This window comes from Penicillium psychrofluorescens (genome assembly GCF_964197705.1).
Source record: "Penicillium psychrofluorescens genome assembly, chromosome: 1".
Classification (NCBI taxonomy): domain Eukaryota; kingdom Fungi; phylum Ascomycota; class Eurotiomycetes; order Eurotiales; family Aspergillaceae; genus Penicillium; species Penicillium psychrofluorescens.
In genome coordinates this window covers 812,921-836,000 of record NC_133439.1, presented here as the reverse complement: position 1 = coordinate 836,000, position 23,080 = coordinate 812,921, and the positions used below count along the sequence as shown (strand labels likewise).

At 53.7% G+C, this 23,080-nt stretch overlaps 8 protein-coding genes across 8 annotated transcripts; 4 read left to right on the top strand and 4 right to left on the bottom strand.

Annotated features, from left to right (window-relative positions):
- Positions 1–913: 913 nt before the first annotated feature.
- PFLUO_LOCUS288 (transcription elongation factor TFIIS) lies at positions 914–1,822 on the top strand (the record flags this gene model as incomplete). The annotated part of the gene is made up of 1 exon (XM_073780077.1): positions 914–1,822. One exon carries the CDS (start codon positions 914–916, stop codon positions 1,820–1,822), a length of 909 nt encoding a protein of 302 aa, XP_073634386.1.
- A 323-nt stretch (positions 1,823–2,145) lies between these two features.
- PFLUO_LOCUS287 (uncharacterized protein) lies at positions 2,146–2,817 on the top strand (the record flags this gene model as incomplete). The annotated part of the gene is made up of 1 exon (XM_073780066.1): positions 2,146–2,817. One exon carries the CDS (start codon positions 2,146–2,148, stop codon positions 2,815–2,817), a length of 672 nt encoding a protein of 223 aa, XP_073634385.1.
- A 57-nt stretch (positions 2,818–2,874) lies between these two features.
- On the bottom strand, positions 2,875–4,184 carry PFLUO_LOCUS286 (uncharacterized protein; the record flags this gene model as incomplete). The annotated part of the gene is made up of 2 exons (XM_073780055.1): positions 2,875–3,450; positions 3,540–4,184. 2 exons carry the CDS (start codon positions 4,182–4,184, stop codon positions 2,875–2,877), a joined length of 1,221 nt encoding a protein of 406 aa, XP_073634384.1.
- A 769-nt stretch (positions 4,185–4,953) lies between these two features.
- PFLUO_LOCUS285 (uncharacterized protein) lies at positions 4,954–8,072 on the bottom strand (the record flags this gene model as incomplete). The annotated part of the gene is made up of 3 exons (XM_073780044.1): positions 4,954–7,314; positions 7,373–7,596; positions 7,667–8,072. 3 exons carry the CDS (start codon positions 8,070–8,072, stop codon positions 4,954–4,956), a joined length of 2,991 nt encoding a protein of 996 aa, XP_073634383.1.
- A 7,237-nt stretch (positions 8,073–15,309) lies between these two features.
- Positions 15,310–16,540, bottom strand: PFLUO_LOCUS284 (uncharacterized protein; the record flags this gene model as incomplete). Its single annotated transcript, XM_073780033.1, has 3 exons — positions 15,310–15,515; positions 15,567–16,073; positions 16,135–16,540. The coding sequence occupies 3 exons, from the start codon at positions 16,538–16,540 to the stop codon at positions 15,310–15,312; spliced, it is 1,119 nt and encodes a 372-aa protein (XP_073634382.1).
- A 1,717-nt stretch (positions 16,541–18,257) lies between these two features.
- PFLUO_LOCUS283 (uncharacterized protein) lies at positions 18,258–19,452 on the bottom strand (the record flags this gene model as incomplete). The annotated part of the gene is made up of 4 exons (XM_073780022.1): positions 18,258–18,550; positions 18,605–18,979; positions 19,027–19,174; positions 19,234–19,452. The coding sequence occupies 4 exons, from the start codon at positions 19,450–19,452 to the stop codon at positions 18,258–18,260; spliced, it is 1,035 nt and encodes a 344-aa protein (XP_073634381.1).
- A 735-nt stretch (positions 19,453–20,187) lies between these two features.
- On the top strand, positions 20,188–20,763 carry PFLUO_LOCUS282 (uncharacterized protein; the record flags this gene model as incomplete). The annotated part of the gene is made up of 1 exon (XM_073780011.1): positions 20,188–20,763. The coding sequence occupies one exon, from the start codon at positions 20,188–20,190 to the stop codon at positions 20,761–20,763; it is 576 nt and encodes a 191-aa protein (XP_073634380.1).
- A 140-nt stretch (positions 20,764–20,903) lies between these two features.
- On the top strand, positions 20,904–22,920 carry PFLUO_LOCUS281 (uncharacterized protein; the record flags this gene model as incomplete). The annotated part of the gene is made up of 2 exons (XM_073780000.1): positions 20,904–21,652; positions 21,711–22,920. The coding sequence occupies 2 exons, from the start codon at positions 20,904–20,906 to the stop codon at positions 22,918–22,920; spliced, it is 1,959 nt and encodes a 652-aa protein (XP_073634379.1).
- Between the last annotated feature and the right edge of the window lie 160 nt (positions 22,921–23,080).

Genomic DNA, 23,080 nt, shown 5'->3' with positions numbered 1-23,080 from the left:
CACCCCATTTCAGGATCACCGTCCATCTGCGTCTCCGAGCCTGAGTTTTGAGTGACGACACTTACGCCCCAAAACCGCCCTCCATATACCCCCGTCGGCCACGACTGCACATAATCTCATCCCCCACAATCATGCATAGCCATTCCTAGTGTCTTGCTTGGAGGATACACCGCTTTCCCATAGATGTGAATACACCTTGGACTATTTATCATAACAATGTGTATTGTGAACTGCCCTCATTGTATTGTTGGAAGTAGGTATAGTTCGAATGCGGGATCCGCGGCCGAACGGGCTTGGCATCAAACCTCCCCAACCCGAAGAGAGAAAAAAGAACTTCGCTTCTTCATCGCCCGCCCACCCACCATCTCTCTCCTTTCCCTCCTCTATATCACCCTCTTTAACACAACTCCCTCTCTCTCCCTCTCTCTTTCTCTTCCCTCTGCCATATACCTTTCTCATCCTGTCGACGCGACCGCAGGATTTTCCTGGAGTGAGTACCCACCCCCTCCCCCTCACCCTCATCCTGAAGTCCCTCCATATCGCATAACGGCGGGTGCAAGGGGCAGAGTTGCACGCGCGCATTCTTTTCTTGCTTTTGTCTCTGGTCTGTTTGGCAACAAGAACCCTCTGGATGGAAAGCGAACATGACACGTGCGGCTTGACGAGGGCGAGTATACTCGACCAGAGACGTCTGACCGGACGGGAGTGTCCGGGAAAGAGATATCTGCTGCTGGAATTATCTTGCGTGTACGGTGGACGAGGTTCTGCGGTGCACTTTCGGGATCCAAAAGGCCGAGTGAACATTTGACTAACAGAACCGTCGCGCAGTTTGTGACCAGCTCTACTATCTACGCATACGCTCCTTATTATTATACCGCCCGAGTCGCACATCACATCCTACCTACCCGTGGCCATGGATGGCAAAGAGATCGACGCCAAGGCAAAGTCCTTGACCAAAGCCGCGACGCAGAATGAGCCAGCATCGGTGATCCTCTCCATGCTCAAAGATCTACAAAAGGGCGTCCGGGCAACAGAAGACTTGCTTCGACAGACACGCATCGGCATCATTGTCAACAAATTCAAACAGCACAAGTCCCCCGAGGTGGCACGGCTGTCCGGCGAGATTGTGTCCAAGTGGCGGAACGAAGTGAACAAGCAGAAGACGGGTGGCGCATCGGCCACGAACCGAGGCTCCAGCGGGTCACCGCGGCCAGCACAGAACGGGGCGGCCACGTCCTCGTCAGCCACGACGTCGGATAAGGCGTCGAAGCTGTCCGTGGCGCCGGACAAGCGCACGTGGAAGGCGGACGCAGTGGATACCAATCAGACGGGCAACAAGGTGCGCGACAGCTGTTTGGGACTGATGTACGACGGGCTGTGTGTGGGATCGACAGAGTCACCGAAGGCGGTTCTCGCCAAAGCATCTGCTGTGGAGACGGCGGCATACGACTCGCTGGGGCCCGAGACGAAGGAGGAGTACCGCACGAAGATCCGCAGTCTCTTCCAGAACCTGAAGAACAAGTCGAACCCGATGCTGCGCGTTCGCGTGATGAGCGGCGAGATCAGCCCGGACCATTTTATCCGCATGACACACGACGAGCTGCGCTCTGCGGAGCAGCGCGATGCCGACGAAAAGATCAAGAAGGAAAACATGGACAAGGCCATGGTTGCGCAGGCCGAGCGCAGCATCAGTACCAGCTTACAGTGCGGCAAGTGCGGCCAGCGCAAGGTGACCTACACCGAGGCCCAAACGCGCAGCGCCGACGAGCCGATGACGCTGTTCTGTACGTGCCTGAACTGCGGCAAGTCGTGGCGGCAGTGAGAATTTGACAACTGGGGAGCGACAGACGTGTACTATCTTTTGTGTCCCTTTCCTTTTCGGGGATGGGCTCGGTGTTTTCCCATTGCTTTTTGCTCTTTTCCGACTGCGTTTTTTGCGATCTGGGCTCTGGTGGCGGTTCTGGAGTTGAAAATACATTTTGAATCTAGGCGATGATCGATCATCTATCATCTTTATGGAATACCTAGAATCGAATCCATTTGACCAACGTCATGGTTATGTAAGGGCTTTGCTGCAACTATACACCAACTCTGTTTCAACCTCAACCCTGCCTATCTACCTCCAACCAGAAACAAACCAAGAAGATGACACCGAGAACGATCCTTCTCGAACCCGTCCATTCCCTCTGCAATGCCTTCACCACGCAGGCACCAGTCTCAACTCTCCTCTCAACCTTCACCACCCAACCAACACCGCTAGCCCACGAACACGGCCTCCCCCAACTAGCCCCCTTCCTCGGCCGTTCCTTCAGCGGTACAGACGGAGTAACGAGGTACTTCCAGCTCCTCGCGGACCTACTAGAGATCACAGCCATGACTTTTGAACCCGATGACAATTGGCTCGTCGACGACGCATGCATGGGTGTCTCGCTGCGCGGGTCTGCGACTTTTAAATGGAAGGCCACCGGCCAGGCGTGGGATGAGACTTTCATGTACCGCCTTGCGTTGGCGACAGATGTGAGCAGTGACCCCGGGAAGAAGGGGCGGTTGCTTGTTTGGGAGTATAGGGTTTGGGCTGATACGGGTGCCGCATATCTGGCCAGACTGGGGAGGTTGGGCGAGCTGGTTACTGGAGATGGAGGGGCAGGGATGGGTAAGGGTGGTGTGGAGGGGATTCATGTTCCGGGACTAGACGATGATGTGAAGAAGAAGGATGTGGCGGACGAGACGGAGACGAGGAGTAGTCGGGATCGGAAGAGAAGTGGGTGCCAGGATGTGCTCGGGGAAGGATTAAATGTGTACGGATCTTGTGGATGACGAGACGAGCACATATTCTTATCCTAAAATCAAAGCCTATGTACCTCCCCTACATCATCAATGTCCTCCTCCCTGCACAGTCTCCCAGTCGATCCACTGTACATCCCCAAACCGGCCCTCCTGGTCCTGGAACACCGACGCCGGCGTGCTATACGGCTCATAGCCCCGAGGATCGAGCAGGGTATCAACACCACCATCAACTCGCCCGGTCCTATTAAACCCGGGCCCGGAGACAGCATACTCCGCCATGAGAGTAATCCCGGGCTCATAGCGGCCGACACCATCCACAATCCAATCAATGTACCCGCTCGGCTCAATACTCGCATCTTCATAGGTCCGCGCAAAGATGGACCGCTGCTGGCTGTTCCACGGCCGGCCGAGCGCGCAGGTGCCCTTGATCTGCGGCGCGACGGAGGCGTTTGCCGCGTGCACGCTCGAGTCGACGATGTAGATCCCGTACTTGTTCGCGAAGGTGGTGTTGGTGCCTTTCCACGCCGTGATTCCGCCACCGCACCCGCGGAGAAGGACCTCGGAGGATTGGATCCAGGCGGTGCCGAAGCCGTACAGGAAGTCCGTTTGGCCGGCCAGAATGCTCTTGTAGAAGTATGCATTGCCCAGCTTGCCCACGTAGATCTAGATATGACACCCCGTTCGTTAGTTGGAATGTGCTTTGCCGTGAAATAAAATACAGAACACATTGAAAGGGACCGAGGACGACTGACAGTATCCTGATACGAGTAGAACCCGCAATAATAGAACCCGCCATTAGCACGACTAAAGCTCAGCGCATGCGCCGGCCCCGCCGAGTACTCGGCGTACGTGTTCGTGAAGTCGATATTGTAAGCGCGGAAATCACGATTCCCAAACGGCGTATCATCCGGCACGGGGTATCCCGTGGTGCCGGAGCCAGTGAGACTCGCGTCCAGGGTGGGCGCAACGATCATCACGCTCGAGTAGACGTTGTCGACGCTCTCGCCCGTGCTGTCCTCATTCGCTGCGTCCCAGGTGATGGTGACGAGGTTGGCCGCTGCATCGGACGGGGAGGTGGTCTCGCCGAGGAGGGTGATCGGGCCGGAGCGGGTGATGTTGAGCTGTTCCTTGTAGGAGCCGGCGAGGATGAGGATTGTTTGGGTGGATGTGTCATTGGGGAGGGAGTTGATTGCTGCCTGGATGGTGGTGAAGTCGGCGTGTTGGTCTGATGCTGAGACGACGACTGTCCCGTCGGGGCAATGGGTGCTAGAGGCCTGGCATCGTTGGCGGGATGTGCTGCTGTGCTGCTCCAGTTGCGGCTGCTGGATGGCGGCGGAGTGTGCCCAGATGGTGTGGATGGCTAGAATGAGAAGAGACAAGAGATGAAGACGGGCCATGTTGGCAGCCATGGAGTTTTTTCGGTGCAATGCAAAGCTCGGTGGAAGAGCCCTTTCTTATATACACCACTTCACATTGCATGTCAATAGACCGGAAAGTCATGGCGGTGCAGGAACGGACGGAAAATCTTCTCGTCTCATCTAAAGTTGGCGCTACTTGGGTAGGCTGAATCGCCAGTGCGAGATCTCCACCAGCGAGAGGTCGAGAAGTCATTGGGGCATGGTCAATTCTCTTCTCCGCAAATTGACCGGTTGAAGAAGACAGGGCATTGTATTCCCCGCGTAGAGTGGAGAACCGCCGGGGGACGGGAGACGGAAATGCGACGGAGAAATGACTTCCGCCTGTAGGAAGAGAGTTAATAGTTCGCAGTGAGAATTAAAATTTACTGAGTAATTACGGAGGACAACAAATCATTAGAATCCCTTGTTGATTGACTAAGTACCACTATTAATGACATACATACACGTAGAGAAAGAAAACTTGACTCTTATCAACCCGCGAGCAAATGGAGATCAAGCGGTAAATGAAACACAAAGTCTATGATACGGAAGAATGGGAAAGAGAGAAAAAGAAAAGACGGGACCCGTCCCCTTTTTTTTCAGCTCTCCCACGGGCATGCATGTCTCCAGATAGATGGCAGCATAGGCGACTGTGTGTGGTATTATCGCAAAGGGGTCACGAGAGAGAGAAAAGGAAAAAAGAAAAGAGAGGGCCTCGGTTCAGTATCGAGACCGGAAAAGCGTGGCAGGATGGGAAACGAGTAAGAATCTACTCGTCATCCTCGACATCCACGGCGCGGGCGCCGAGGGTGTACTGGGACTTGCCATCCTCCATCACCTCGTGCTCGACGGCCAGCTTGGACAGGTGAGCGATCATGTTCTCGATCTGGGTGTCGGCCTTGGAGCGGGTCTTGCGGCCAAGGTTGTCCAGAGCGGGGATGATGGTCAGGAGGTAGTACACCACGGCGATGATGATGGTCACACCAATGGAGTAGCCCCAGATGACAACCACGGTGACAATGTCGGCATTGTTGTCGGTCGAGAAGCCCGGGCCGGCGGGATCCTTGGGGTGGGTCTGCTTCCAGTCACCGGCGAGCCAGCCGAAGACACAGAAGAGGGTGGCCAGGACATCGACAACGAAGATAGCACCAACCAGCTGCCACGAGGGCCAGGTCTTGCCGCCACGGGTAACGAAGATGAGCCAGTTCTCGGTCAGAGCGATCTCGAGGAACAGAATGGGCTGGGGGGAACCGAAGTTCTGGATGATACCGCCGTCCGACAGGAAGAGGGAGGCACGGATGATCCAGGTGGCGGCAGCGAGCATGATACCCAGGACAATGGAGATGACCCAGATCTTGGGCAGCTGCCACTCGACGGGGCGGGCTTCGAAGTGGGCGTTGTCGTAGGCGACGGCGATGGTGGCAAGATCAGCGAAGAGGGCGATGAAGACAATCAGCTCGGAGCGGACGGTCTCGTCGATGATGATCATCGAGGTGACCAGGTAGATCTCGAGGTGCAGGCACAGGGCGATACGGTATTGGATGTAAGCCTTCATGCGCTGGAAGATCTGACGGGCCAGCTTGATGGCATCGACGATGGTGGACAGACCGGGGGCCAGGAAGACGATATCGGCAGCGGCCTGAGCGGCCTCGGTGGAGCCCTCGACGGCAATACCACAGTCGGCCTTCTTGAGGGAGGGAGCGTCGTTGACACCGTCACCAGTCATGGCAGTCAAGTGGCCACGCTGCTGGAGCATCTCCACGACCTGGTACTTGTGCTCGGGGAAGACCTCAGCGAAACCATCGGCCTTCTCGACCAGGTCGTGCTGGGCGGAACCAGCCAGACCACCGTGGATGAGGCGCTCCGAGTTGTAGACCTTGGTACCGAGGGCAAGCATCTTGCACGTCTCCTTGGCGATAGCGATGGCGTCACCAGTCAACATCTTGACGGACAGACCCAGGTGCTGGGCCTCAGCGATGGTGTGGGCGGTATCCTCACGAGGGGGGTCGAACATGGGGTACATGCCCAGCAGCTGCCACGGCTCACCCTCCTTCTGGACGGCAACACCGAGCGAACGGAAACCACGGCGGGCGAACTCGGTGGCCTTGTCACGGTAGTGCTTGGCCTCCTCCTCGGTGCATTCAGACAGGTTCAGGATAGCCTTGGGGGCACCCTTGGCGCAAGTGTAGCGGACACCGTCGCAAGTGCAGACAGTGGTGATACGCTTGGAGACGGGGTCGAAAGGAGTGTACTTCTCGGTAACCCAGTTACGCGAGAGAATTTCACGGGCCTTGGGGTAGCGGCGGAGAGTCAGGACGGTGACCTTGTCAATGGGGTCCAGGTTCTTGACGTTGTGGGACGAGGCAATCGCGGCAACGGCCATCATCCAGTTGACATCAACGCCCTCGGCGCAGTACGGCTCACGGATGGACAGCTGGTTGGCAGTCAGGGTACCGGTCTTGTCGGAGCACAGAATGTCGACACCAGCGAGGGACTCAATGGCGGTGAGCTTCTGGACAATAGCCTTCTGCTCAGCCAGGTAGGCGGCACCGACAGCCAGGGTGGTGGTGGTGACGACAGGCAGACCGACGGGGACACCGATGATCAGGAGAATCAGAGTGTAGTGGAGCAAGTTGTTGTCGCTGTTCTCAGGAGTGGCGATCTTGAGGTGACGGAAGAAACCACCAATCCAGGCAGCGAGAATCCAGAACATGACCAGAACGAGGAGCGAAGTACCGATGTTGTCCATGACAGCCTTGAAGTGACCCTGGTCCTTGGCGCCCTGGACCAGAGCGGCGGTCTTACCGACGAACGAGTGACGGGCAGTGGCAGTGACGATACCGTAGGCCTTGCCACGCTTGCAACCGGTGGTGTAGTAGCAGGTGTCGGCCATGTACTTGTCGACAGCGAGCGATTCACCGGTGATGGCAGACTGGTCAGCGGCAACGAGGGAGACACCCTGGTGGACCTCGCGGGCATCCTCGTCTTCGTCATCCTCGCCCTTCTCCTTGAGGGTGTCGTCGTTGGCGTTGGCAAGGTACTCCTTGTAGGTCTCGTAGTTCTCGGGCTTGGAGTAGTCACAGATCAGGCGGGTATCGGCCGGGACGACCTGTCCTTCCTCAAGAATGACCTAGACGGGCGGTTAGCACGAGCGTCCGATGACAAGAGAGGGAAAGGGGGAAACATACAATGTCACCAACAACCAGTTCACGGGCCAGGATTTCCTCCTCCTGACCGTTACGGACAACGACAGCGCGCATGGCGATGTCACCCTTGAGCGACGCGACGACGTCGGCAGCCTGCTTCTCCTGGTACCAACCGACCAGGGCGTTCAGCAACAGGATACCACAGATCACACCCAGATCAATCCAGTCACGCAGACCAGCAGCGAGCAGAACAGCCAGTTCCATGACTGTGAGAAAGCCCAAACGCGTTAGCATCACGCGTCCAAAAGAGTGCCGAAGAGGGAATTGACCACGTACCATACAGAATGGGACCACGGAAGTAACCGATGAACTGGATGAAGATGTTGGTCTTCTCCGTCACCAGCTCGTTCCAGCCAGTGCGCTTGCGGCGAGGCTCGATGTCGTGGTCGTTCAGACCCTGGCGCAGCGGGGTCTCGAGCCACTCATCGGGGCAAACAAAGCCCTCGTCTACGCCGTCGCCCTTCTTGCCCCAGAACTTGTACCAGGGGCGCTTCTTCTCTCCACCCGCGCTGAGAGCACCAGCGCTCGAGGTGGAACCACGACGGCCATCACGGGCAGTCGAGATGTAGCGGTTCAGAGCCGAGTACTCATCGAGGTTGCCGCCGTCGTTGATGTCACCGGCCTCGCGGTGACGGTCGCCGTTCTCGACGTCGGGAGCATAGGAGATCCTCCGCTCCGCCATTGTTGCTGCTTCGGCTCACAAAGCCTTCGGAACCCAACGATATGAGCAGATGCAAGCCAACACCAGGAAGGCAGGGATGGCACGAGACGGAATGGTCCTATGGGAAGGAAAGGAAAGGAGAGGAGAAAGAGAGTCAAAAATCGGATCGGGGGAGGGAAGCACTACTTTATAATACGGGAAAGCGAGGGAACAGGGTGGGTGTGTGGATAAGGAACGAAGTGAGCAGTGAGGGAAAAAAAAATGGAAAACTTTGGGACCGACAGGTATTTCAGACCGACGCGGTACCTGGGCTCTCGCGGTGGTTGCTAGGGAAGACGAGGTACCTGGACCCATTTTTTCTGTTATTTTTTTCATTTCGGATTTTCAGTGGAGTCCCTGCCGAACGCAGTCTAGCGCCGAACCAGACCGACGTAATGGCCATACATCGGCACTAACCTGCCGAGGGTCGCCTCCACGCTCGGCCTAGTATGCGCGATTTTTGGGCTCGTTGTGCGCCTGGAGGATGGCCGTTGCAGGCAGAGGAGGCTCTAGAGACCCCAGCAGGCGTCGAGGAAGCATTGGAGAATCCCATCACGAGAGTGAGAAACCCCCTTGTCCTGATTGCCCAACGTGCGCGGAACATTCAACATCGCTCGTGCAGGAGAATGTTGCTATATTCAGCCAAATGCCCCGTACCGTGTATCCGATTGACCCCCCCCGTATTGGGGCCCATGTACCAGGTACATACATACACCCTGACCAAAAAGGATCGGTTTCGCCTGTTGGTGATTTCACGACTCTTTGGTAGATCACCAGCAACTCCATCGTTGACACTCACGGGCACATTACGCAAGGGGCACCCGGAAACAGCCACCACGGACGACTGTTTTCGGTGCCCCCCAATTGCCACGCCACTCTCCTCGACACACGCACCGAACCTCCTGCACTCTCGCCAACCATGGTCAAGATCGCCCTACCCTCGTGGGGAAAAGAACAGGAAGCGTCATTTAATTTCGGGCGCTCTCACTGGCCCTGGGCGCCGGTCGACTGGGAGCCCGGGCGAAGGTCGGTCGAATCACCAGGCGTAGGCGCTCCCCTGATGATTTCATCGCATTGTCGATCGGAAAGCCATCGCGCGAGATGCACGGATCTCCTCCTACACACACGCAGTCGGGCCTGGACATCACCAACAGGCTAGAGCTGCAGACCACTACGCCAGAACGAGTATCGGGGGAAGCTGAGCTATAAGATTGCGAGAGGGGGGGCCATGAACGCCGGGCAGATCATGAACGAGGAGCTCTCCCGGGATGCTTCCCGCTCACTAGTCCAGCTGCAACAGGGGGAGGAGGTACGAGTGGTAGGACCTATACCACGGCAGATCCCCATTCAGCTTCCCGCCGCATCGGGACAGCTGCCATTGCAACCCCAGGTTTGTCGACGACAAGATCATAACTGAAGGATGACTGGGTCTACCCAACCAGGGCTGGACCGGCGCGCATCGCGGCTGCACAGCCGTTTGCAATTGGGATTGCGATTTCTCCAATGGCACGAGGATCGCAATCACAGCAGCAAAAGCTATCGCGCGTCGTCATTTGCTGTTGGGGGTGTTATGGCCCCATTCCCTCCCCGTCGTCACCCTGAATTTTGCGAGAGCTAACTGTACAGAGCTACGACGACCCGGTCGGTTTCCCGATGCAGTTTGGCACAAGGCTGGCCCTGCTTCCTGCTGCCCCCAACGCAGCTCGCTGGGCGATTCCTGCCTGCCCGTCCTGCGATCCCCGTGCGCGCGTCGCAATTGACTTTGCCGCTCCGGGGGATTCTCGCTGGTCGGATCCCGCGTCAGCCAAGGCGCCTGTTGAGGGTGTCACGGTAGTAGGAAGAATCCGGGCAAGAACAATAACTGTGATCACCTCGCAGGATCGCGATCGTAGCTTTTCTCCTGTGGCTGGGGGGGGGGGGGGGGGGGGGGGGGGGGGGGCCTGAAAAGACGCGCATCATGGTCGCTAACTATGAAAAATGGAAAAGGGGGCCACTGGGGATCAAGTGGAGAGCTCTTGCAAGGGACAGGCGAAACATCGACAAAGCCCAATGCGACACACTCCCCACGCGACGAGCCGTGGGACCGCCAGTGAATGTGTATGTAACAGTAATTAGACACCGTCAGGTAGATTAGGAGGATAATTGCTGGAAGAAATTTCCCTTCTAGTCTCTCCGCGGAGACACCAGGCTAGAAAATCCGTCGCACCGAGCTTCTGCACGATCCCGCGTAGATCGGAGCTTCCCATTCTACTGTGTACGAGCTACGACCAGTGCGACAAGAATGTCGCACGCTCACGTGGATCATCAGCGCCGCTGATGTCGATGGGCTGGGGATGTGTCTGGGGAAATATTGGGAAAGCACGGGTCACTTTTTTTCCTACTGCACCAACAAGCCCTGGGCTGTCTCTCGCTGGCTCCGAGGGTGTGCCACCCCGTCAGCGGTGAAGCAGAAGAAGAAGATCCAACGCCACATTCGTGCTGGGAGAAAAAGAAAAAACAAAAGAAACAAAAAAAAGCAACTGTCTACATACACAGTACAACTCCGAGCGCCCGGACAATATTGGGTGTCCTAATACATGTTCATTGTTATTTACATACCAGACCAGCAACCTCACCGGCACCCGATCCGCCGCTGACACGGGCGGGAGTAATCAGACAATCGAAAATTTTTTCCGCGGTGGGCCCAACGCACAGAGTGCGTCGCCCCAGTCCAAATCCGGGTGGTTCTCGACGCCTTCTAGAAGCCTTCCCTTCCGCGTCAACACCCATGGAAAGTGCCGCGCCTAATTGAAAAAAAAAAATTTTCTTTTTGCCCGGTACTGTAGGCTCTCGGCCTCTCGGCCTTTTCGTTCTTTGGAAATAATAGTTGCCCCCTTCTGCCCTTCCATCGCCCGGAAAGTCGGCACTTTGCTTCTAAACCCGATAAGAGTGAAACTATCTCGTCATAGCTCTTCTTATCATGTCGTTTTCGTTTCGTGCGCGGCAGGACTAGACTCGAACAGCTAGGTCCGAGTTGCCCGTTCCGGTTAGGGCTGAACGGGATCCACCAATAATACAGGGTGTGTGTGCCGCCCTATGCGGGCGATTTAGGAGGAACCCTACTCGCTTTGGCATTCCTGCCATCGCGTTCATAGCCTCCATGCATCACATTTTTATACACGGCATAGCTATGATGCATGCCCAGGAGATATTATCCACTGTATCCCACGGCCATTCTCTCGGCTGGCATTGTTGGTCGGCTTGGCAGAGCCGTCGTGTGTGCCTTGCAGTAGTGAGTGGGATGGGGAAAACCCCCATTTAATTCCTTCCACTACTCGTCTGAATCAAACCCTCACCGGGGTGGACCGCACGAAGAAAACATCGCGGTCCCCACCGGGGCCGATCGCCCGCCTGCCAAATCGCTGCTTGATGGTTGTCCGCCCCGATGTCCGGCGTGCGCCGCCCTTTTTACCCGGAGCTTGGGCGTAGATCGTGAGGCATTTTCCCCCCTCCTGGGCCTTTTCCTTGCAGACGCCATCGTATCAATCAATTGATTGAATAACACAAATCTGTCCCCGCCGAGCTCAATCTCATTTCGCCTTGCTCCGTCGACTCAATGCAGAAAGTTTTGCCGTACTGCGACCAAAGAAATAGTGCACGAGGGACGGTGGATTATATTTTTTTCTATGCAGACTCTCGAGCCCTAACGCCTGGTTCGCCAAGGAGGCACGGCTCTATTCTTAAAACTCATTCCCCAGGATTTTATTTGGTAGTTACGTATATGCTCTGGAGAATTGCCCATGGAGAAAAGGGAAAGAGTCGGGGCAAAAAAAAAAAAAAAAAAAGCTCACCGCATGCCCGACGAAATTTTAGCTTCGCAACTCGGCCAGAAATTAGTTCCGAGTGTCCGAGCTATCCGTCTGCAAGGGAAGTGAGCAATGGACACAAAAAAAAAGCGCTTGCAGTGTTGTGCGCCTATCCTCAGGGACTACGATTGTGTTATCTCATCCCGCTTTAACCGTCAGTGCCGCCAGCCGAAGAAGGTCTCGGACGAGCCAATCTTATTTCAGGTTTGTCTGTGTACACAGTACAACTATCGTAAAATAAAAAAACAAAATTAAAAACTTTGTGTGCCCGTCACCCTAAACCTTGAACGGTAAGAAACCATAAAAAAATTCATCGTCATCATCCTCCCACACAAACTTAGAATCCAGAGTTGCCGTACGTGGCGTCAATGCCGCATTTCTCGCCATCGCCCAATTCGACAGACGATCATTTCTCCGGCACGGCCGAGAAGTATTCTATGTTTTCGGCAAGCCTTCTCGGGCATGTCGCCCCGCGCACAGACACATTTCTTGCGTGCCCATAAAAAAAGTGTTCTTTCGGGCGGATGGTGTCGGCCGGGCACAACCCTCGGCATTATCCCCGACAAACGGCAGCTCGGCACCGTGCGCCAGAGTTGAACGGTTTAGTCTGCGTGGCAACCATGGTTTCTCTTATGTGGGCGGTCTATGTGCAGATGTGCTCGCGGGTCAGGGACTTCAATTGAAAGAAGAAAAAAAATTGAAAATTGTTTGGTGCGTTTCGATAGGCGAGTGAGAGGACCGATGTCATAGCATGCACCTTATCTTCTGTACCACTGCAGTGCTAGAATACTGTAGTTTCATGAGGCTCAATGGACTCTATACTGTGTTCGTTATTGTCTTGGCTGCATCGAATCCCTGTGCCGATCTTGCCATACGCTGGTGCATATATATCTCGGTCCTATGAACACGCATTTAAAATACTCACAGTAAACATGATCGAATCTCTGCCAATGACCGTGTAGACATTGGCGCTACCTACTTCTTGGCATCGCCCGGATGCCCACCCCTGTCCTGTACGACATTGTCTAGTGAACGCACAGGCATGGCCCGGGCCGTTGGGAAAGAGAGGACAGCGATCATGAAATCGCAGCTTGGCACGAGATAAACACGAGATAAACACGAGATAAAATACAAGACCTCCCAAAACGATAGTCCTACGTACTTCTTACTTACAAGTGGTACTGCGATGTATACCGCTAAGGAAGATAGCGCGAGGCCCCTTTTTTGGGGCCAGGCACGTCGTCTATCAACCCGACGCGTGTCTCGTTCGCGATGGTAAACAAACCCACAACGATTGACAAGAGACAACGCAAGAAAAACGGACCCCCAATAATTCCAATCCCAAATCCTCCAATTGCCCGCGTCCCCACGTGCTATGGTCGCAACGGGTAAGGATCGAGCTGAGACAGGGTCTGCATGGAGCTGATTATTTTGGGTCCATCCATCCCTACGCAGGGAATTAATTGCTGGGGCGGAGACTAGATTATTTGCGGCAGGCAGGTATGCCGAGACCGATAGCTGCACCTGGGCAGTGTCGATCCTTGCATAGTTCTGATGTTTGTTTGTCTGTCTGTCAAACGCTTAGTTAGGGATTATTGGTTGGTGGCTTTGTTCGAAGACATCCTCTGTACGATGTGTTGTTTGAATTCCGGCTGGGGTCGACGTCAGTTGTAAGTTTCTTGATAACTGGGGTTCCGGGAGGTTATTCGTAATGTCGGCTGTTGCTATTGTTGGAGTCTGTCACCGACATTTCCTGTGCCCAGAGACTCCATAAGAACACCCCCATAGCTGTGCCCGGACTAACACCGACTCCTCGGCTTCGCCCCGTACAGACCCGTCTGCAATCCGCCTTGGGGTGTTCCTCCAGAATCAAATCTGCCAAGCTACACAGGGATACGTAACTATAGTTCATGGAAAGTTTCACCATCTCCGTGCAGCCTGCTAGCTAAATATTGGCAATGCCCAGCTCTATAGTGGCGAACTCAGAGCTCGTTGAATGATCAACCCCTAGACCAGCCGAGGAATGATCCACTGGGCTTTGGGCGTTGACTTAGTGTGTACCCATTATGCCCAGTATGGACGTGTTCAAAAGCCGCTCGCCTGGGTGCAATGCCCTTCTCCAGTGGGGATTGCTCCGTATGCAGATCCCCTGGAAGTACTGGAGGCGGAGACGGGCTATGGAATTGATGCCTTCAGAGGAGCTAGACCTCAGAATAAACATCAAAGGATCGTAACTAGCATTGCCCGGGGATCCCTTGGGGCAAATCAGATAATCCTTGGCGCAAAACCAATGTGCCACATACGTGTAGTGTAGATAGTTCCTGGGGCAAACTGCAGCAGACGAACTGTAAACTGCTGTTGCTAGACCCCAAGCCCCAAAATCAAGAACACGAACAATGGTCTAAACACCCCTTGATCATCTGAGATGATCGACCTCAGTTCCGCCGTGGCTCCTAACCCGCCAAGAGCCCTATGCATCCCTCTCGTCCGCATTATTGTCTTGGCGGAAGTAAAAGTGGTCGTGTGTATTAGGCGCGCCCCCTTTTGTCGGACCGGACAACCATGGGGCCACTGCAAGTATGCAGCGGACGAAGGTGATCGTCGCGCGAGCAGCGGCGGGCGGAGAGGAGAGGAGCGCAAGGGTGTTTATTTATTTTTCTTCTTGGCGGAGGCTGTACGGGAGATTGGGGTCTTGGCTGGGACATCAATCGCATGTGTAGGACGGACTGGTTGGTAACACGGTATGTTTTCCCGTGCTTCGTTACGGTGGTGGACGTGGGCATAGAGATGCTTCTGGAATAGTATGCCCGTTTGATTAGTAGTGGTAGTGACATATAGAGCAGTAACTATACTACGAGCTGGGTTGGATTTGGATTTTAGTCCTGGTAGGTAGTGAATATATATCAAACAATGTTAATGGTTTTCTCTGGATAGTTGATGAGTTAATGTGTCAGGGAAAAGACCAAATATATATCTGCAATCAACCCACTGCTTAATTATACATATGAACAGCATAGAAAAGGCACTCTTTTCCTCCTAGCTTTTATCATGACCTTTAACCATGCTGCTTTTTTTAGTTCCAAGACCTGATTCTAACAAATGTTTTCAGCTTTAGATTGAGGGCGGGAGAAAAACACACAAAATCAAGGCACTTGCTAAATAAGGAGACGAGGATTTTGTTGAGTTACTTAATGTCAGGAGCGGTCTGACAGTGCGCGATACTATTGTAGTGGTCCCAGACATAATGAAGTTAGAGAACTTCCGTAGTGGTGGTCTTTTTAATCTAACAGGGTACAGAGGGCAGAAACGGGATAGAAATGCGCATATAGGTAGTACACGATATTGACATGACGATATTCTATTTATCCTCAAGCTTACATTCCAGTATTCCTCTCATATCCCCTTGGGTACCAGTCGATCTTGTTGAGAGTGACTCCCTTGGCAAACATCTTGTAGCTGTCTGCATTGATCACTGTATCCTCTACACGACGCTTGTCAAAGGCCAGCAGCCGGCACAGATAAGAGCCATATGCGCCAACCTCTTGCTTATATCCTTCGGGGCGGAAGAACACATCATCAACTACCATCAATTAGCTTTTGTCCTCGGTCAAATCCCCTGATTTCCACGTACTTTTGGGGTTGATCCAGTGCATTGCCTCGTGCAGAAATACAGAACTGGGTGTTTCCTCCTCATCCAGTGCTCGATACAGATTGGATCTCTCCGTAATGTGGGCCTGGTCCTTGATCGCTTGCTTGAGACTTTTCAGCCTGAATTTCCTTCGGCATATCATCATTAGATATGCATCCTCGGAATAAAAGCCACCGATGCGTTGGCATGGATTGTCCATCGCGAATGTTTTCGGCTTGTCCCACGGAGCTAACACAACCGTGCTCATATCGTACACGCCTGGCTTGACCTGCGGAGAGAAGTACTTCGAAAGATAGTATCCCACCACATCGGCATCTGTGGTCTTTTTGATTGGGTCCATTTCCGCCTGATAAGCCTTGATCGTTTTCTCCTTTGGCCTCAGCCCTAGATCCCCCAGGGTGGTCACTTTTCTCAAGTCCTCGTCGCCGCATTCCATTTTTAAACGCCTCTTACCACTAATCAGCTTCCCTAGGAGGCCCTGGAAGTTATCTGATGCGCATGAAACGCCATTTAGCGATTTGACCTTTCGTGCACTAGAGAGAGGACTCACAAGTAACCGTTTGCAATCTCCTTCTCCCCTCAGTAATAACCAAAGGCATAGGCTTTTTAGGATCAAGCTCTGGATCATTGCAATCATCGTACATGTCATATTTTACTCCGAATGAAATGTAAGCCATGTTCAATATCTTGACGTTTTCATCGGTGTTCTCGATCTTGTAACCTTCGAGGAGCGTTTCGATCGCCTCGACGGCATTTTTGGCGAGTGTGGCCGCGTCCTGGAGAATCTGGTCCATAGGCTCGTCCGCACACGATCCTGGCTTGCCAGCAGGGATCATTTTTAAGACTTTGCTGGCTTTGATGTCTTGCAGGTCGATATCGTCCAGGTCCATAGAGTGGGCCCATCCGATGAAGAGGCAGGCCAGCGCAAGCAACGGCCGTAGTATGGAGGATCTCATGGTCAATGAAGAACCGAGTGTGCCACGGGATCCAAAGTTGAAAAGATGATGCAGACAGGAGGAGATACTGGACCTACAATATTGGATAAACAATAGATAAATAATTAAAAGAATCATAAGGCAGTGCCCGACTCCCTGGCCCCATCTATGTACATTACGAAGTCCTAGAGTGGCCATCGGGCCCACGAGCCCAACACTGCCCAGGTTGGGTTTTGCATTGAGTCTTATTTTCTGGCAGTCTTCCAACAGGGCGTGGGTGGGGCTGTCGGTGATGTATGTAACAAATAATCCTGAAGGATTTTCGCCCAGATAGCCAATCCGTTGACAGGAAAACCAAACAACCATAACATGGTTGGACCTGAACGTAGAGTATTCTTGAGGTATGTCAAATGCCGGTTCGGAGGAAATAGATTTTTTTTTGAAGACAACAAAGGAAAAGAAGGGAGGAAAGGAAAGGGAAAGTCGAAGACTATGCATAGGATTGATGCAAACACCCTAAACAGGGTCCCGGTCCTAGCTGTGAAGGGCCAAAACATGATTTGAATCTAAGCAAAATAGGCAATCTTGGGGCGAAACGCGGTCTAAACAGAAGAGACAACATGTTACTATGTTTCCTCTTCGCTCCCACTGGGTCTAGCCTGACCTCTCTGTTCGTGCAATAAGGATGTTAGACGTCCTGAATGGCAATCGATACTTGCTAGACTATGGTATAATTTCCATCAGGATCTGGACATGCGCGTACTCATTTCATAGCACCAAAGATATAAGTGGAACCAATACAAAAAAAACTAAAGGGCCAAAATGCTGCAAATACGGTGAATAAAGGCCCTTACACTCAACACGAGTAGAATGAGCCACCCCCATTCGACTCCAACTAGCGAAGCTACTGTAGAAAAGACCAACCCCAGAGTAGAGTCATCGTCCTGAACTACCGCTATTGAGGGCCGAGGGCAAAAAAAAAAAATAATCTAAGCTCCGCTAATCTATTCACAGCTGTCTAATGGTGGCGTCTCGTTGAAGTAGGTAAGCTTCCTTCTGGATTCTTCTTGCTCCACTAGGAAATCGGGGATTCCGCCTCATAGTGACTTAGTTGCCCGACTCGAACTGGCGCCCGTTTTATTGTCACCTAGCGTTGTGGTGGAATGAGTGCAGTAATATTGATATCTCAATCACCGCCCTCTACAACACCAACCGAGTTGACCTAAGACGCAAAGCCCAGTGACCCCCTTCAATACTTGCCAAGTCTACAATGATGAAACCACACTCATGTGACTGCAGCAAGGAATCTGATTTAGGTATCAAGTGATCAAGATAGTGAAACATGCCACCGCAATAATGCAAGCCGAGATCCGATAATGGAGGCATGTATCCCTTGATAAGATGGCACGGTTGCCAACAACAAACCAAGGAATGCTGTATCAAGATTCAACATAAATCAATACCCACGTGGGTACTACCAGACATCATAGGTCTAGATTAGATATTAAATCTAGCACGTACGACGTCCCATGTGCAAATCACTAATGAGCAAATCCCTGATTCAAATCAATCTAGGAAGTCTAACCATCCAGGGATTTAACTAACTAATAACCGACTAGGACAAATAGGAAATAGGCGGTGGTTCTCCAATTCTAGACACCAGGGTTGAGCGAGCTCCCTGACACCAGCCCAATTTCTTGATCAATTACTGACCAATGAGCTGTCTCAAGCCTGGTTATTAGAAGCCAATCTTAATGCCCACCGTACACGGCACTAAACACCCCGGCATTGCCTTCTCAATGGCAAACTTGGACCGCCAGCCAGAGCAATGGCCCGGCATAAGCACGGCGGGATCGAGTCGTTTCAGGTCTGCTACCGTGCTCTGGATCTGGGGCTGGTTGCTCGTTGCCAGATGGAAGCCGCCTATCACGGCGTGAAGAGGCGTTGGCTCTGGAGCAGTTTCCACTGCGTGTCTGGCTGCATTGACTACACCGACATGGCTGCAGCCCGTGAATACGACGAGTCCTTTCCCTGAAGAAGAAGATAGTCAGCATCTCCTGCTGATAGATGTGGACACCCACCCACCTCTGAGGTTGCACATGAGGAAACGTTCATCGGAAATGATCTCCTCTGAGAACCATTCCTTGTCTTCGGGATCGAAACGCATCCCGCCCTTCAGACCCGTTTCATACGACGTCACACGCGGGATTTCTCCAGAGATGAGGAAAAAGTCATCCAGGACCGTGTGCGAGTCGCTGCGTTTGTCGATCACCGCTCCGGTGGCCTGTATCTCGTCAAAGGTTGGATCTGCTTCTAGAGAGATAACATTGTCTGGTAGGGCAGGTATAGCAAGCCCCCGATACTCCGGTCGATCTGGATGGACGTCAACGACTACGTTATCAGACTCTCCCTTGGCTTGCTTCGCCTCTTTGATCATGCGGATAGCTCGTAGGAGGCCACCTGGGGAGCCGTCAGAATGGTTCATAACTGGGACCTAGGGGTTGAACCGGAATGATCTCGATGCCAGTGCGATAGCTGGATGACTTCTACGGAAGACAGATCCGTACGCAGGCGTTTGACGTTTTTCTCCCATGCCTCTTCTTCTGGTCCGACATCGAAGAGGACCGAGTGCTTCTTGTCGCCTTTGGTGGCCGTCTAGACACCGGTCAGAATACAATGGCGTTTTGTTAGAGAAGATATGATGATCTACTGACCACCAAAATCGAGAGACCATGAGCCGCACAGCAGATATCGTCCATCCTAAACTCCTTGTTGGCGATGCCGCGGTCGGTCAATTTGTGCATCGATCCCGTGGCCATGGATCCCATGTTGCCGCGGATCGTGACGGTATCTGGATGCGCCGGAGACAAAGGGTCCAGTTCATTGTCTATGATGATGGTGGCCTCGAGGGTGTCCACTTCGGTGAGTGACATGGTTGCTGAAGGGTAGGAGTTGCAGACGGTAGGAGACATTTGGCCCCGCGGGTGACGTGAGATTTTCAACACTCGCCATACGTGACTCAGACCTTTCAAGCCAGCCTCACCCTAATGCGGATTGCAGCTCAACGCCGACCAATGCCAAGACTTCTGGAGAATGACTCTATTTACGGCTATTTGCAACTATTTACAGCGCCATCCCCCCAAATCAGAAGTCAATCTTCCGATCTCCATCCCTCTTTCACCTTCCTCAATGCAAATTACTCTACCGACTGTGAAGGGGATCGAGAGGTAGGTCATGTTATATTGCGGGCCTTGATGTTCGATCGTGAGGGTGATTGATTTAGCGGATTTAGATGAAGAGTAGATATCCGGACCTAACGCTAAGAGATCGCTCGCGCGTGTTTCAGACCTTGATCAGATGAAATTTTTGACAATGACTTAATGCATATATCATAGAGCGGGTAAATCTCGAATAAGCTCTGTGTAGGATAGAGATGATCTGGACATTACCTGGAGTGGTTGAAATCTTGAAATGTAAGATATCGCATTTACTACATCTCATTCTCAACACTCAATACTCCCTAGGGACTGGTTGAAATAGCTCACTAGGAATTGCTGTCAAATCGATGGTTATGCTGCACATCGGAAGCCCACAGCCCGATCTCCGCTTCCCCTCAATTTCTATCTTTTCCTCTCCACATCCTACTAATTCATCTATCACTGCCCACCATGCGCATCCTCATCACCCTCCTCGCCCTCCTCTATCTTCTCCTACCCGTCTCTGCAGTCGCCTGGACATGTCTCCGAGTCGTCAGCAAGCTGGCTGCCCGCCCCGGCGACCTGTACAACAAGTTCCAGACCGAGATTTGCGATCGCGGTTGCCAGCCGACAGTGCCGCACTGGGACCTGTGGACACGCAATAACACGTACGTTCCCGCAGTGCGCGCCTTAATGGGCCGCATGAACGTACCCCAGCAGGAAGAAGCCCTACTGAAGCTGGGCGACGAGGTTGCGGTCATCATCAAGGATCAATGTGGACCCGAGCTACATGGACGCCACATCTGCTCCGACCCGGATACCCTGGCGGACTTTGGCAACTGCTTCAAGCGCAACTTCGTCAAGGCAGCGCTCAAAAATATCCCGATCCTCTTGCCCATGGCCTCCGAGGAGTTGTGCAAAGAACAGTACAGCTATCTCGAGGGCGACGATCTGTGGGAGCGCGTTATCCCCAACAATATGCGCGACTACGCCAGCGTATGCGACCAGCTGGAGGAACCGGAGGCGGAGAGCCACGATGAGCTGTGAGATACCATGTATATATAGAATCTAGTAAATACATACGACTGAGTAAATATGATTTGTGCGACTAAAGTAATAAGGGTCAGCGGCCATTATTCCGTCAGCGTGCCGATCGGAAACGTCACTTCCCATCTTCACCTCCTGCGATGGCGTCGCTGCGCTGCTCCCTACGGCCTCGCCCTCCCTGTCTCCTGTCTCGGACTTCGATCGGACATTCTTCCCATCGTCATGTCCACCCCGGCCGGTTCCAGCCCTTCGTCCCGCCATCCCCAAGCTCCCTAGGCAAACCCACCGCGGCCAAGTCCTACACCCGCACCCGCAAATGGCTGCGGCGATTGGTATACGCATCGCTCGCGACCGGCGTTGTTTGGGGGATTGACACCCAGTTCTATGCCTCGTCGCTGACTCGCACAACCCGCACCTTCTCGATGGGTCTGCTGGTCGCGCTGGACTACAAGATCAACTTCCGCCCACATCCACCGCTGGCCAGTTCCATCGCCGCCGTGCATCAGCGCAATGCCGAGCGCCTCTCGGATCTGCTGCGCCATAATGGAGGGTTGTACCTGAAGATGGGCCAGGCGATCGCGATGCAGTCCGCCATCCTCCCGCCGGAGTTTCAGCAGATGTTCTCGCGCATGTTCGACGACGCCCCGCAGAACGATTGGAAGGATGTGGAGAAGGTCATTCGCGAGGACTTTGGGAAATCACCCGAGGAAGTCTTTGGGGTTTCCTTCACCGGTGAGCCTGGTAAGGGTATCATGGAACGCAGGGCCCGCGCCAGCGCCAGTGTCGCCCAGGTACATTGGGCTCGCTTGCAGGATGGTCGAGAGGTGGCCATCAAAATCCAGAAGCGGGAGATTGTCCAGCAGCTGGCATGGGACCTATGGGCTTTCAAGTGAGTTAGAACCAGTTGGAGCGACAGCCACACCGCGTACTAACTGGAGGTATTCTAGAGTCGTGACCTGGATCTACAGCAAGATGTTCGATATCCCCTTCTACAGCCTCGTACCATACATCAGTGAGCGTCTTTCGCTGGAGACGGATTTTCTGAACGAAGCCGACAATTCAGAGACCATGGCCCGGCTGGTTGCCGGCGAATCGCGCCTGCGGGATCGGGTATACATCCCGCGGGTGTACCGCGAGCTGAGCTCGAGGCGCGTCATGACCGCAGAATGGGTGGAGGGCGTACGGCTTTGGGACAAGGATGCCATCACCCGATCCTGGCGCGGCGGCTGGCGCCAGGGAAGCCCGGGATGTCATGGGACGCCGATGGACGCACCCAACAGCAATGGCGCAGCAGCGGCAGCACAAAGCCCGCAGGCTGCGCTGCTTAAACCGGAGCGGGACCACTGGAAAGGACGCAATCAGCGAGGCGGCCTGGGATTGTCACTGAAGGACGTGATGACGACCATGGTGGATTTGTTCTCGGCACAGATGTTTCTATGGGGATGGGTGCACTGTGACCCGCACCCGGGCAACATTTTCATACGGCGTAAGCCGTCTGGCCAGCCGGAGCTGGTCCTGATCGACCATGGGCTGTACATTCACATGGAGCCGCAATTCCGGCACCAGTATGCGCGGTTCTGGAAGGCGCTGCTGGCATTCGACAATAACACGATCGGCGAGGTCGTGAAAAGTTGGGGCATTAACAACCCCGACATTTTTGCTTCTGCAACCCTGATGCGCCCCTACCGTGGCGGCGACCTATCTACACACCGCGGCCTCGCAGGCCTGAGCAAATCCGAGCGCAACGAGCGCCACTATGAGATGCAGCAGGCCGCACGCAAGGCCATCCGCGAAATTCTCGGTGATGAAACCAAGTGGCCGCGCGAACTGATCTTCATCGGCCGCAACCTGCGCATCGTCCAGGCGAACAACCAGTTTTTGGGTTCGCCGGTCAACCGCGTCAAGATCACGGGGATGTGGGCCTCGCGGGCGCTGGTGGAATCGCCTGATCTGCCTCTGAACGAGAAGATCCGCAATCTCGGCCGTCATGTCGTCTTCCGCCTTGTGCTGTTCACCACTGACCTCTTCTTCTGGTTCACCAAGATTCGCCAGTTTTTGAGGCTCGGCGGTGGTATGGAGGACGATATCGAGTCTCAGATGCAGAATATGGCTAAGGATATGGGGGTTGAGTTGAACCAGAATGTGTTTGAGGGATAGACTTGCTCTCTACTCTTTTCTTTTATTTCTTGCCAACTCTCCTCGATCTACAGAGTTCCTAGCTTGTTCTCTGCCTGCTGATCTGCAGCATCTTTTTGTATCCTGTATAGTGAGGAGCGGATATTGTGTCGCTAGACTATTATATCTAGACCATAGAAAA